Below are 15,716 nucleotides of genomic sequence, written 5' to 3' on the forward strand. Positions count from 1 at the left end.
GGCAACTTGATCATCATCGAACATGTAATAAGTATATAATAATTATTCGTATGATTTCTACATAAATAGACACAGTAGTACCTGAAAAGAGATAGGAGTTAATACTTAGTTTAACTATAAATTCTGCAGAAAATTCCGGTGATAAGAATATACGTTCTCAGAATTGACAATTCCTCATTGAGAATTCCACTGGTTTGGGTTAAAAAAGGGTATCAATCTACTAAATCCTGGCTCCTGATTACATTTATGATTTCACTGTTTTGTATTTGTAAAGTCAGGCTCAATTTTATTGTATTATGTTTGGTGACCCAGTGTATTTTTCTTTATTTATTAACTCTAGCAATATTTAAATTATAATGTCAAACTGGATTTTGTATTCGGATATTCTAATAATAAGATTTCACATGAATCCAAGGTAATAATCGACTAAATTAAATATTGGCAGTGGCATGGCGATGACAGAAGCTGTTGACACTTGTTTCCTTTGGCTGATTCTGTCACTAGACGAAAAGTATACTTCTGCTTAGGTTTTTTTACCACGAAATAATATTCTAGCAGAAAGTGATACAAATACTTTATATAATAAAATAAAGTTTCTTTTAAAACATGATATAATATGAAGGAAAATTTGCATGTAGAGTAGTAATTTAAAATAACCGCAAAATGATACAAACTTAATTTATTCCAAAGTTACCTTGTGTATATTTTGATTTTTCACAATATTCAGGTGCCTGCAATGGTTTCATACGGTAAGAAATCTTCGGCCGAGTGGTTCATTGAACAGTTGAATGTGGAAAACGCGAAATTAGTAGCGTTTGTGTTAGTGTTGGGCTTCATTGGATACCACGGAATACTACATTTGCGGTATGGTTAGTAAACAAACAATTTGATATATTTGTATTTACTCTAATTATATATAATTTTTAAGGCTCTTATAAATGCCTAATTTGCATTTTATGTAATATTTTTTACGATATTATCACAAATATTAACTATGATTGCAATTGTCGCAATGCCGGGCAGCAGCCTCCTCGTGTAATTATGGGTTTTGATCCACGAAATTTAGATTCTTAGACTTCACATACCAAAAAACAAGAGGGAGTACTCTGGTGTAATTTCAAAAAATCACAATTGAATAAGAATTTGGTGATAATACACAAATAATAATGCATATCTATACACAAATTACTCACAGACTGGCTCTTTGGAAATACCTGTAGTTATGGAACATGGCATTAGGCAATACCAGCAAAACAAGCTGTAAATTTATTGATTTAACTAATAGCCATTTGGAAAGTAATGTATAAGCAATAAATACACTGAAAATCAACCTACAACAATTGTTATAAATTTTATGTGCCATTTTTTTTCTTATTAAAAGAAGCTGCACCAATCAACATAATGTTTATACAGAGCTATTGTGATACCGAGCTGATATTTTACTGTTGATTCATTTTCAGGGCCAGATTCATGCACATGGCTGTTGTCATCAGGACGTTACAAAGGAGACCATGAGTGGCAACCATACGGATGCATGTTACACAGATATTCAAAAACGTAAGGGTTTATTTATCTACATACATATGTATTTATTTATTTGAAAGAATCATTATAATTACATATTTTTACCATTTGTTATGTAAATTTTTAGCTATGTACAGATACTTTTAAGAATAAATCTTATTATATTTTCAGTATGTATGAGAAATATTTACATATAATACATAACTACTATACATATACTTCGGGTTTTTTATGGGGGCACGCAGCGGCACTAGTGCCAAAGGAAATTTCAGAAATATTGAAATAATCCAAAAATTATGCATTTAAACTTTCAAGAATTAGCGTGCCCCAAAAAAGAAGTGGCAAAACAATAAGTAACTAATCTAATATTAATTACATATTACATTTTCCTTGTTATTTTCTATCTCCATATAACCATTTTACATTATTTGTCTTTGTATATTACGTCTTATTTATTATAATATTTTTAAACATAAGGATGGTTAGCATTGTGCTTGGAAAATGGATTTCATGATGTTAATTATTTTTCGATAGAAATAGTTATTCAATGCAGAAAATGAATTATCCAGTAACTTACTATTTAACCTTGTTTTAAATATTTACAATGGTATACCACTGATATTATTAGGTATTGCATTATATATTATGACACACATTTCGTAAGCATTATCCTTAAACAATGTTCTTGGAATACAGTCTAAATAAGTCAGCTATTTTGGCAAATAAATTCCGAAGCCCTAGTGAATAACTCAGATTGAAACTTTACAAAAACCCCAACCTTCTAAAATGTACAAACATGTTGTGGTTAATACTCTAACTGTTGTGAGGTCTAGAGAAGTCCGCCACGGTACTCTCTGACTAGTATATTAGATAATATATTGGTTGGGGGAGGTGCAAACTAAACTTAGTAATAAATAAATATAATAATTATAAACTTAGTAGATAGCCAGATGCAGAAGGCAATATTGCTAGATGCAGGACGCATTGTGAGGAGATTCCTCACTTTGAATCCCTAACCGACGTTGGCTTGGGTCTTGAGCTTTGCCATTTTTAATATTCACAATATAAATATAATTAATATGCATTGTTTTTATAAAAGATACATAAAAAAATATTTAAAAAGAGCTTTAAAAATAAAGACGAATAAACTTAGTAACAAATAAATATAATGTGCACATTTCTTAAAGAAGTAGTTGGCATGCCACCGGTATTGTATGTAAGTATTATAATGTTAAATCTATCGCATTATCAATGTCATAAAAATGCCATTAAAGATAAAATAGTTTTTCTTATCAATATTTTTATAGTCATATTAAAATGAACTATGGTGTTAATCCCTGTTTTTAGTTTAATTTATATTATTGCCATCACATTACGTCTGATAGGCAAATGACTGAAGGTTTTGCAATCAAATTTTAAACTACTTTAAACTGACATAGAGCTCTGTAAACTCAATATTATAGTCATATTGAATACAGATATGTACCAAATCAAACATTAGGAATTTTTACAATTTGCATGGGGTGACACAAATTGATATCTGTGCTGGGTATTACCAATGCTTAACTTGAAAGGTTTGTTTTATTGCTTTGAATGACGAGACGAGCTTGCTGTTCGCCTGATGGTAAGCGATACGACCGTCCATAAACAGTAGAAACACCATCCAACATCTTGAAATACAAAGTATTGTTCGGTATTCACTGCAATCACTATCCTGAGACAGATGTAAGTCTTATTATGTCCAGTAGTTACACTGGCTACAACGATAAGGAAAAGTAGTTTTATACAGGAAAAGATCTACCATGAAGACCAAGCTGCGAGCAATATCTAGTAAATAATAATTGGACTTAGATACGCATAAAGGATCCAGCCCACAAAATAACCCTTTTAAAATATTAAAGATTGAAGCTTAAATCGTATTTCTATGCATTGATTTTCTATTTTATAGTTTGTTAATAAAAAGTTCAAATTATTTTGACTAACGTGATTTTACTTATATTTTACTAATCGAAAATATAGACCTTATAGACTAGAACTAATTTGGCATACTTAGCTTATTTTCGAACAAATTGTAGGTTGAATCTTTTTTGTGTATCTACGTCCATTTCGTCTAGTAGTATCCAGAGTGTTAATTATATTAAAAAAAGTGTGGCGTTTGCGTGTCGTCTCTTTGTGACCTCATTAATTTATTAGAGGTGCCGTTACAATTAACGAGCTCCTGGGTGGTAATTAACCCAATTACATTCTATGGTATTTGGTAATTGTAAGTTTTGTGTAATAAAATATATATACTTTAATAAAAGTGACTGTAAGATTTCGAAATAGTCATTTTCTGTAGATTACAGAAATTATACTCCTTTTTTGTATGATTCAGTGTATGTTCAGATTTCAGAAATGACCGATTCCACATAAAGTATTTACTGACATAGGAATCGAATTCAGAAGCTTCTAGCAAGAAGTAAAGTGATAATAAAGAAAAGAAATAAATAGCAAGAAGTAAAGTATTGTAGCAACAATCCGATACTCTACATAGCCCATAATCGTTAAACTAAACCAAAGAAGCACTTCTACGATATGATCATAAATATTAACTAACCCCATTTCATGTTTCCAGAGATGCGAGGCGATGTCTCCGGTATTTAGCCTTTTGGGGTAAATACAACAGTTTCGCTTTCATCGGTGATTCGCGGTTAGAGCAGTTATATGAATATTTTATAGGTTAGTAATATTTATAAGTAAGCCGCGGTTCACACCTGTTGTGTTCATGAAGGCGTTACGCCGGTACAAAAATCCCTACAGTGAAAACCGGTTTCCGGCTATATCCGATAATCATTATAAACGATACTCTTTTTATATGCATTTATTTAAAGGGACCTTACTATTTAGTGGTAGTAACTGATACGCCGCTATAACCGGAGTTGATATAACCGGATTTTACTATATAAGTTTCTGAGAGCACATGTTACGTGTGTCGAAATAAGTGCTATAGCAGTGTCGCAAAACACGTCCGCTGCAATTTGTTTGGCCGGCGTGCACTCATTTTGACACTATAGGTGAAGTGCCTGGCGTTCGTATTCAATACGTGAGAGTGGAACAACTCTTGATAAACTGCATCATTAATATATTGGCCGGCTCAAAGTTAAATTTGAGCAATGGCTCCGAAATTTAAATGGCGATAGAGTAATCTAACTACAATCAATCTCATGTGGAAAACAAGACATACTGTAACCTTATTTATCACAATTTTAAGGTTTAAATTTGAAAATTCCAGGTGTACTAAAGACAAGGCTAGATATGGACACTTCCTACTCCACTATAGATCACCACATGCCCAACTACACATACGTGGACAACAAGTTAAGGCTGTCAGTCACTTTCATCTGGAGCGAGGATGTCTCCAAGACCATGGTGGAGCAGTTTAGGACATGGTGAGTGACATGTCTAGATATTTTTTCATAAAGCCTATTTATGATAAATATTTTGTTTTCATAATATTTTTTTAAATTTTAGTTTTAGGAAACTATGTTTTTTATTATTATACTATAAGTTATATTTTTCTCTCCTACCTACCTTACTTGACAATAATATTTCTAATCATGTTTTTTGTATCCTGTCAATATTCAATATTACCCACAGGCAGCGTTCAGACCAACCGCCATCACTAATCGTAGCGTCCACTGGTCTCCAACTCCTCCGCACGCGCAACACAACAGATCAAGTCCTGGAGGAGTACAAGCGGAACCTCACCCGCCTGGTGCAGCCGATCGACTCTCTCCACGCGAGACATACCCAGGTGCTGTGGAAACTCATGGAAGCCGTGGACAATGCTGATGAGAATAAGAGGATCAGCAATGCGGATATCGATGCGTATAATAGGGCTGCTGTTGAGGTCAGTTCTTTCTATATAATGTAATAGGGTAGTTTCCTATATTTGATTTTGTACATTATTTCATAACAGAATATGATACGTAAAAGAAATTCTTCTGTGAAAGCAGCATAAAAATTGCTTGTATAATAAAGCAGTTATTCAAGTATGGTATATTGTGTGCAAAAGGGGGCTTGGTGGGGTTATCGCGCTATCTTTTTCTCACGCACGCACGGCACTTGGTGATGTTACAGTATACTATTATTGTTATTAACCAGCCAACTCTTCTACCAAATTTCAAAGCTTTATATCTTGTCTATTATTGCGTGGATTTTGAAAAAAAAAAATCCGTTAGATTTTGGGTGACCTACATTTTTGATAAATGTATGAAAAAAAAAATTACCAATTTGTAAAGTATATATTCGATATAATCCCGTGTAAAAGCCTTGTTTAAGAAAACGTCTTTTTTCGTTTGATTTGAAGTACTTCAAGTTATAGATAAAATGTGGAATGTATGACAAATTATACAAAAAGAGCACGACGTCTATTCACATCATTTTAGTATATCTTAACATTATACGTATAGCATGTATAAAACTATAGTAACGTGTCTTAGGATTATTTACAGAGCTTATTTCATGAAATATAATAGACGCAAAACGTTTGACGTGTTTCTACGTCAATATAGTACTAGTGTCAAATCACCATTTTTCTTAAAATCTTTTTAAAATTCTAGTTTGTAAATGTTTTTTTTTCCATTTTACAATTAATTTTACTCGTTTTCAGATCCTAAGCCACAGCGCGGCTCGTCTCTGGCAGTCGTCTCGTTTGGTATGGGGCGGTGGCGGTACTGGCGGTACTGGCGGTACTGGCGGTACGTCGCTGTGGCGGCGGCACTGTTCTCAGATCCTGCTGAACATGTTCTGCAATGATCACATGAACTTCAACGACGGCTCGTGTTGTGCCCAACCGGAACCCCACACGCCGCTGCAGCTCTTCACCATCGCGCTGTTTCTGTTCTGGTGAGAACTGAACAGTCCGTATGTGATCATTTATGTGTTTGTTCAAAACGATGAAAGGTCAATAGGTAATAGGTATGCATGGATCATCATCATCATCATCAGCCCTGTATTACGCACGGGCCTCCTCTATTACTGAGAGGGATTAGGCTTTAGTCCATCACGCTGGCCTAGTGCGGGTTGGTAGACTTCACACACCCACAAAAAAACCCTATAGAGAACTTCTCAGGTATGCAGGTGTTTTCCTTCACTGTTAAAGCAAGCGATAATTCACAAAGAATACATGAATATTTTTTTTAGAAAACTCAGAGGTGTGTGCCCTTGGGTCTTGAACTTGCGGACATTCGTCTCCGTAGTTCGTTCCATACCTAACTAGGCTAAGTATGGATGTGAATGATGAATTATTTTTGCTATGGTCATTTTGTTATAAACTAGTATCACTGCTGGTGAAATATTCTTGCTCTTGTCCCCTAGTGCTATCTCACAGGTATGCAGCCTAATGTAAAAGGTATTGAAGTAATAAAGATTGTTGTTCAGGTAACACAAGTAAAAAAACTGATGATATGTTTTTATAAATTTTATTAAACTGATTTTTACAGACGGTAATCTAATTAAATATTTCCCTGTCTCTAGCGCAGTTGTGGCGTTGGCTCGCGGCGTGTGGCGCTGGACGTCCACCCTGGCGGCGAGACGCGGGGGGTACTCGCTGGTCACCCCTCCTCCCCTGCCTGGACCATCTCCCCTGCTCGCACTCGCTAAGCTCGGTATGCTCATGGCGTACTTCTACTTGTGCGACAGGACCAACTTCTTCATGAAGGAGAATAAATATTACTCAGAGTGGAGTTTCTGGTTGCCCGTGGGATATGTGTTTGCTCTGGGGCTGTTCTTTACTGATGATTCTAGGTCTAACAGGTGAGATTCGGTTCCTGTTTATGTAAGCTTGTCCTAGAGAACTTATTTATAAAGTTGGACCTGTTTTCTGTACAATTATTTTGTAACATGATAAAATAGAACAGACAAATTTTCATTTTACACATAAATAATACTATTGATGTGTTCTTAAATAAGTTCATACTGTAACGTATTTTTATTGATGGTTTAATAATACTTCTGCCTAATTCCAGAGTCCTCCATCGCGACCAAACAAACGAGTGGAAGGGTTGGATGCAGCTGGTGATCCTGGTGTACCAAGTGACAGGCGCCAGCAAGGTGTTACCCATCTACATGCTGGTACGAGCGCTGGTATCCGCATACCTGTTCCTCACGGGCTACGGACACTTCTACTACACCTGGAACAACGGATACACTGGCCTCGTCAGATACTTCCGAGTGATATTCCGCTTGAACTTCCTGACGGTTGTCCTGTGCCTGACCATGAATAGGCCGTACCAGTTTTACAGTTTCATACCTTTGGTCTCGTTTTGGTATACTTTGGTGAGTATTTAAGGCGCTGTTCAAGTATTACGTAACGAAATTTTTGAAGATTTTTGACACCCCAACCCTTCCATGTAACGCGCCGTAACGTTTTCCTGTACGCCACCGCCCCTCATCAAAATAATGGAACTCTAAAATATATTTTTTTTCTCAAAGTACCAGAAAATCGCTGAAGAACCTTTTTTTTTTTAAAAAAATCCTATGTTACATAATGCGTTCTTCGAACCGTCCCCCCCTCCCGCGCTTGTAACGCATCGTAACCAGGGATGTTATGGATATAAAATTTCGGATATGGATACGGATATGGATATAGGAATAAAATTATATCGGTTTCGGATACGGTTAAGGATAATAATTATTTCGGATTATCCGGTAGTTTCGGATAGTTTCGGTTACGGATATTTTTAATTAAAATATATATATATATATATATATATATATTTTACTTTAATCACTTTATATATTATGTAATACAGTAGGGTGACGAATACTAACTATTGTTCATCGTCATCGTCGATTATTAATTATCGATGAACTAATTGGGGGACATGGGTGTTCGGAAAAACTCTGTGTTTTAGAAGTAGTGACACCTCCTCTCCGTGAAAAGTTTTTATCACACTGTTTATATTTTGCAAGAATTACTTTTAACATGACAAAAAAAAAAAAAAAAAAAAAAAAAAAAATTTCGACGCATTTCACTTCACTTTACTCAATAAAAAGAAATACTATTTATGAATGAGTTTATGTTATGATTAAAAATAACAAACTATACAAATTTCACGTAGCGTGTGAGCGGTGAAACAAAAACGTGTCGGAACATATTATCCGTAACTTATCCGAAACTTTTATAACGGATACGGTTACGGTTACGGATATATTTTAATTTCGGATATCCGATAGTTTCGGTTACGGTTACGGAGCTCCATAACATCCCTAATCGTAACGTTTTACAAGACCCCCCCCCCTCCCCTACAAATTGCTTTACGTAATACTTGAACGGTCCTAATGTTAATAAAATAAAAATGTTTTTTTTTTACCTATTAACAACAAAATTAGCATGTTGCTCACTTGCTTTGTTCACAAAATTTAATTTAATTAATGTATGATTTTTAGCATGATATTAGCAGAGATGGAGAGATATATGTTTCATTTAGTAACGTAATCAAAAAAACTATATACGTCGCGTATGCAATATGACTGCTATATGATTCATTCCAGATGTTCGCGATCTTCGCCCTGCCCCCGCACCTCAGCCCCGCCGCCTCTCACACCGTGGAGTCCAAACCTTACCAGTATGTCTACATAGCGATGAAGATCATCGGGCTGCTGTCCATCGTCACAGTGCTGTACATGAGCGAGGTGTTCTTCCAGAAGATCTTCGTCACGAGGCCGTGGAAGGCTCTGTTCGTGAACTCCGACGACGATATACACCAGTGGTGGTTGCAGTGGAAACAGGATAGGTGAGGAAACAGTCTATAAACCATTGAGTTGGGTTCAGTTTGGGGTATCTATATATATTGGCAGTCGAATGAAATGCAGCCGTAAGTATGTAGTACAGGTAAGTGAGGACAGATCAGCATAATTCTTGCAATTTTTAGTATTAAATTACGTCCTAAAGTCACTACTATAATGATAGGATAAAATAAGAATAAGAAACTTATAGAAGTAGGGTAAATAATAATTATTTCTTATGTTATCGCAAATGTTATTGAAATAAAACAATTTTCGGATTTTATCGCGGTTTTTTATATAATAATTTTTTCCCGACGTTTCGAAGACTTTGCAGCCTTCGTGATTATGGGTATCCGAAAAGTGAAAGTTACAATATCTACCTATATTTTACAATTATACATATTGTTATATTTTATTTCAAGGTAAAGAATGTGAATGTTTACAGGTACTCAATCGCTTACGGTATTATATTCGCGCTGGCGTATCTTCTAGCGCAACGGTACAACTTGCTAGACGACAACAACCACAGCAACCTGTTCACCCCGGGCGTGTCCCTCTCCGCCACGCTCCTCGCCTTCATCGGCATCGGGAGCTACGTCACCTTCACATTCTTCTGCACCAATATCTTCGACTGCAACGAAATACACAGCTACGTAGCATTCTTACCCATAGTGAGTTATATAATACTGAGGAACGTGTCCGGGGTACTGAGGATGCGTCATTCTAGCATGTTCGCGTGGTTCGGCACGATTACGCTGGAGTTGTTCGTCAGTCAGTCTCATATCTGGCTGGCAGCTGACACGCATGGAGTGTTGGTGTTGGTGCCCAGCGCTCCGATACTCAACCTTATTCTGACGTCGTATATATTCGTGTGTACGGCACACGAGTTGCACAAACTGACTATGATAATTCTGCCATACGCTGTACCGGATGATTGGAGGCTTGTTTTGCGAAATTTCGCTATATTTTTAGCGGTTTTAGTACCTATAGGTATACACGATGGTATGTTTTAGTGATTTTTTAAGAACGAGGTGTAAATTTAATGGTTCTAGATAGACGTCATTGGACGTCGCGGTACTAGGTTGACGTGATTGTACGTCAAGTTAACGTTATGTCGTTTGTTGTTAATGGAATTTTGTAAATATGCTCTCGCTTATACCCGAAGCAGCAGGCAGTAATGCAAATAGTTCATCTACTTACATTGAAGCCAGGGTAACTACTGGATATAATAAGACTTAACATCTCATGTCTTACGATGGCGAGCGCAGTGGAATACCAAACAATACTTTGTAATTCAAGGTGTTGGTGTTTCTACTGTTTATGGGCGGTCGTATTGCTTACCATCAGGCGAACGGCAAGCTCGTCTCGTCATGCAAAGCAAAAAAACCTTCGGTTAGCCGATTTAAAGTACATTTTCACACATATTTTGATTTTGTATACGATGATCTCTACTTGTTTATTTTTATAGTATAACGTATGACGTCAGATTGTCCATACAAATGTATTTTTTATCTAACATTAGCTATAGAGTGTATATGTTTTATTTACAAAAGGAAGTTAATTACTGAACCTCTAGTCGGAATATTTATAATGGAACAAAATTATTTTCGAGTAAAGTTTTCCTTTCAAAGGTAGATATTATGTTTAAGTTTTAAACTAATTTTTTTTATACGCACGGTATAGTGACTCCACTGTATCTGATGGTGAGTGGAGTGGGGTCCAATAGAATGTCGAATGACTAGAGATGATTATCCCTCGGCAGTCGACACAATTATGCCGGCCTGTCGGAACCGGAAAAACTTAACTATACTATAAAACGACACTGAAAGAAACGATGTTTTTTGTACAAATAACATAAATTTAATAATGATTAGTATGTTTATTCAGTCAGTTATATTGACTATTCTTCAAACTGGAACATAATGCTTGGATAATACTGCTTGACAGTAGAATATAATAAAAAAAGATTTTTTTACTCAACAGGTCCCAATTAGGTTTTTTTTATTTTTATTTGCATACCTATTGATCACACATTCTACGCTTAAAAGTCTAATAGAAAAATCGAAACATTATATATAGTACATGTAAACAGCAAACCAAATGTAAATAATGTGCATTGATTATTTCTTGATATCATCCACAAGGACGTGCCCGACTACCTTTAGAGGGGGGGTGTAGGGGGGTTTCAGGAGAAGGAGGCCAAGCCTCAGCCTCGAAGCTGTTCAGCGTAGTGTGCGTGTGCACTGTAGCTGCTCACGCGCATTGGAAGGGGCTAGGGAAAGTAGTTAGGCGAGTCTTCGTGGATAAAATGAGCCGTGTGAATTTATTACTAGAAATAATCGTTTTTTGAATATCTTTTAAAAAACATATACATCAACGCGGGACGGAATGTTCTCGCCATTGCGCGTGTTCAAAAATTGTGTATCATTATTGCTAGTAATAAATCGTCTTATTGCTATTTTGAAAATGATCGCTTTTTTTTATCTATCTCAAAAATGGACCAATCAGAACGAAGTTTTTTTTGCCGTGCGTACAAATGAGTTATTGATTGGTTCATCTCGAAAGCGGATTGAAGATTGAGGTTGGGATCGTTTATTGAAAATTGGTGTAAAATTTCGTCGTATTAAATTTTAAAGGCCGAAATATCCATGCATATTAATTATTTTTACGTTTTTCTTTCAACTGCGAGAATTAATCACTAACTAGACGTGAATTTAAATTCTTTACTTGTCAATACTTGTTTAGTTACCCAGATTAAAGGTGAAACAAAATGTATGAAAAATGGACCTTAAGCTATAACCTTAAGTATTTTTTTTAACTGCTGAAAAGTATTTTTTATATTACGGATAATATGTGTATATTGAGAATTTTTGGTTGTTAATGATGGTCCAATTTAAAAGCTTTTCGTGGTATATTTAACGCGTGATAAAAAGTAAATTGAGTGATGGTAATTTTTGATAAATTGGTGATGAAAATAATGCTTAAATAATTTACCAATTTTTTTTTGGTATTCTCATAATTCAATTAAAGGGTGACATTAGAATATGATTACAGTTTGCAATAATAAATGTAAAAAATATAATATTAAAAGTAAATTATAAATCCATTATTTTATTTAAAGACAATGAATACTAGATGTCCCTATGTATTCAATTCCATACCGATTATATAGGTTAGATTTTAGAGGAATTTTTAGCTCAATCATTGGTATCTCGGGAAAAACAAGGGACCTAAGCCCCAGTTTTTTTTTTATATTTTTTGAAGAAGCTGTGAAGGAATTATGTGATTTAGAATAAAAAAACCACGACTTTAGGAAGTAGTTATAGACATATTGCGTTTAATTTAGATTTCAAATAAAAATAATTTATTATTCTTCTCCATTATAACTCGCACCACTGTTATATACGAAGAGTACAATTAATACATAAGCCACATATTTGTGACAAAAATTGTTTGAGGTTTCTTTACGATCCATTTTTTGATTGCACAGAAAGAACAACCTATTAAAAAAATCTATAAATATCTAAGAACTATGTGGTCTGCAGTGGCGTATGGTGACATTTTCCAAATAGGAACCCAACACAACATATACCTAGGTACTAATATGCATCAATGCAAATCGTTCTAATGTTCATTAAATTTTACATAAAAGGGAAGCCGGCAGCAATCGGTTTATTTGAACCCTTCGCCACTGATGGTCTGCGGTCCGTAATATGGTATGGTATGTAAAATAAAATAAAATTACCTATGTTTGTTTTTGCACATAGTCCCGGATCTTGAATTATTTGGAGACGGGGCAAAATCTGGATAATGCCGCCCCCGACCACCATAATTTTTAACTTTGTCATCATCATCATCATTTCGCGCCCCGCGGAAAATAATTTATGCGTTTTATGTTCTGGATGTCTTAGTAGTCAAAGTTTGGATTTGCCGCCCTCTGAATTCGCCGCCCGGGGCATGGGCCCCGGCTTGCCCCCCTATAGATCCGGGGCTGTTTGAACATTATATGTAACTGAAAATAGCACGAAAAAGACGTCCTGTAAAAACTGCATTGAAATTGGTTAAGAAATGAACCAGTTATTCATATTTAAAGTATTGCAATGAGCAGGAGTGTGAGCATATCGCTCCATCTCATTCTTTCTTACGCATCGTTGTGTGATGACGTCACGTGCGCGTATTGAGCTTCTTTTCTCTTTTTTGATACTTACCAAACTCTACCAAAATTCAAAAGTCTACTTATAACTTGTCAACTTTTTTAGCAGATTTCAAACAATCATTCTGCGTTAGAATTTATATAAGGTGCTTTGTTTTGATGCCGGTTTTCTATAAGTAAGTTTCTTACGTAAGCTGCTCTACATTTACTAATATTAACAACTTCATAAGGGGATTGTGTTGTCGACAAACGTCTTTATTTTGTGTACAGCACGTACAACTTATAAGTAACTTACGTAAGAAAAACTTACTAATATAACTTTGTAAATTGACATTTTACAGATGCTTATGTAAGAACACGTAGGTACGATAAATATAGCGAATGTATGTGAATATTATCATAAAATACTTAATAATTAAAATTTAAAGAATCAAAAGACCGCAAACTTTTAAATCGATCTATAAAATGTGATGGTTTCATGTGCAGGCATGTTTTGTTTTGTAAATGCACTGTGATTTTATAAAACTAAGACCAATTGTATATTATTTGCTGTAAATTATGTACATAAATAAAATTATTGGCAGCAATTGAATATTTCTTTTATTAAGTTTTAGCTAACCAGTATATCCCTTATAATAACTCCTGCATGAATAATTACTTTTGAATAAATTCATTGCAATGTGGAAGGGAGCGGCAATATCTTAGTAGGGTGTGGAACGGACTGCCGAGACGAGTGTCCACAGGTTCAAATCCCAAGGGCACATGTTCCTGACATTTCAAGAAATGACGGGTGTATTGATTGTCAATTTTCGTTCACTTTAACGGTGAAGAAAAACGTTTTGAGGAAACCTGCATACATGAGAATTGTAGGAATTTTGAGGGTGTGTGAAGTCTATCAATCCGCACTAGGCCCGCGTGGTGGACTAAGGCCTTATCCTTCTCAGTAGTAGAGGAGGAAGGATGCTTAGCCAGGCTATTATGCGTCCCGCGTAGGTATGTTGTGTTTGAATGATCTTGTATAGAGTGTATAGATAAATAATACCACAAAATTAACAAGCAAAATTTATTTACCATATTTTTACATTGTGAATAAGACGTTTAATGAATATACATCTTAACATACTGCCGTATAGTGTAAAACATATTTACAACGCTTAGCTAATCACTTTCACTTTCAATTGCTCACTTTGACAACGAAATAAAAATGGCGGCGGGAAATAAAACGACGGATAAATCAGTAGGATATTCGACAATATCTAGATAAGATGATTTTACTATTATCGTCTCGTTTCTACGTTCTAAACAAGCAAAATGACTTATTGATTTGACGTTGGACGTGATACGTAAATATTTTCCACCGTTCTTTTTCTAAATACTAAATTTGAATATTCCCGCCTTTATCCAAATGACCGTTTAAAATTAAGACCCAACTGCATAGAACACATAATAAAATAATTAATCTTTTAACTAATTTAAATTACGTAGGAGTGTAGATTTTAAGTAAAAGCATTACTGTGTATTATACGACAGTGGCGAGGGGTGAAATACTCCGAAAAGAAACCCCACACAACATAATATAGGTACTAATATGTATAACTGCGTCCCGTAAATCGTTCTAATTAGATTTTACATAATTTACGAACGGAAGCCGGGAGGAATCGTGTTATATGAACCTTTCGCCACTAATACATAAATAACAAAATCCTCTCCATGAGGAAACACTTGATATTACAGTAATTTTGATCACAAGAATGCTGAATTAAAGGGCGTTTATTGAAACACTGGGACTTGTTTACAGACTTGGAAGTCCTACGAAGACTTATGCTATAATTTTTCGATGTTACTTCTGTATGCAGTCGGGTATTAATTATAAGATGACCGGAGTGCACTATATGTATGTGCGTGGGTACAAAACAGCAACTATTTCTACTGTGATGGTTCTATGAACTATATGAGTATTTTAAATGTCTATCATATAGCCCTGTACACAATAGAGCTTTATTTTAACATATTTTTTTTGAAGGATAAAATTACGTCTTTACTTTGTAGTTTTAAGAATTTGCATATTGTTATAACTTTGTCGAGGAGCCCTGTGTACAAAGCTTTATAAATATTCTTTTCGAGTGATAAAAAATTCCAAAGTGATAAGTTATGTGATAAGGAATTGTGCACATGTAAAAATTCAAGTAATGTTATGGTATTCTCATCATTTGAAAATACGAAAATTGCTTTAGGAATCTATGCTTATATATGCTTAAGAGCATGTTTG

General features: G+C 35.0%; 1 protein-coding gene across 1 annotated transcript; it reads left to right on the plus strand.

The window, feature by feature from the left end:
* The first annotated feature begins 492 nt into the window (after positions 1–492).
* LOC115449560 (N-acetylneuraminate 9-O-acetyltransferase) lies at positions 493–11,887 on the plus strand. Its single transcript, XM_030177415.2, has 11 exons — positions 493–634; positions 728–869; positions 1,461–1,557; positions 4,139–4,242; positions 4,796–4,952; positions 5,161–5,413; positions 6,176–6,411; positions 7,042–7,320; positions 7,533–7,842; positions 9,061–9,302; positions 9,740–11,887. Exons 1-11 carry the CDS (start codon positions 617–619, stop codon positions 10,305–10,307), a joined length of 2,406 nt encoding a protein of 801 aa, XP_030033275.2. The 5' UTR covers positions 493–616; the 3' UTR covers positions 10,308–11,887.
* Positions 11,888–15,716: the final 3,829 nt, after the last annotated feature.

The sequence above is a fragment of the Manduca sexta genome, chromosome 15, assembly GCF_014839805.1.
Source record: "Manduca sexta isolate Smith_Timp_Sample1 chromosome 15, JHU_Msex_v1.0, whole genome shotgun sequence".
In the NCBI taxonomy this organism is placed as follows: domain Eukaryota; kingdom Metazoa; phylum Arthropoda; class Insecta; order Lepidoptera; family Sphingidae; genus Manduca; species Manduca sexta.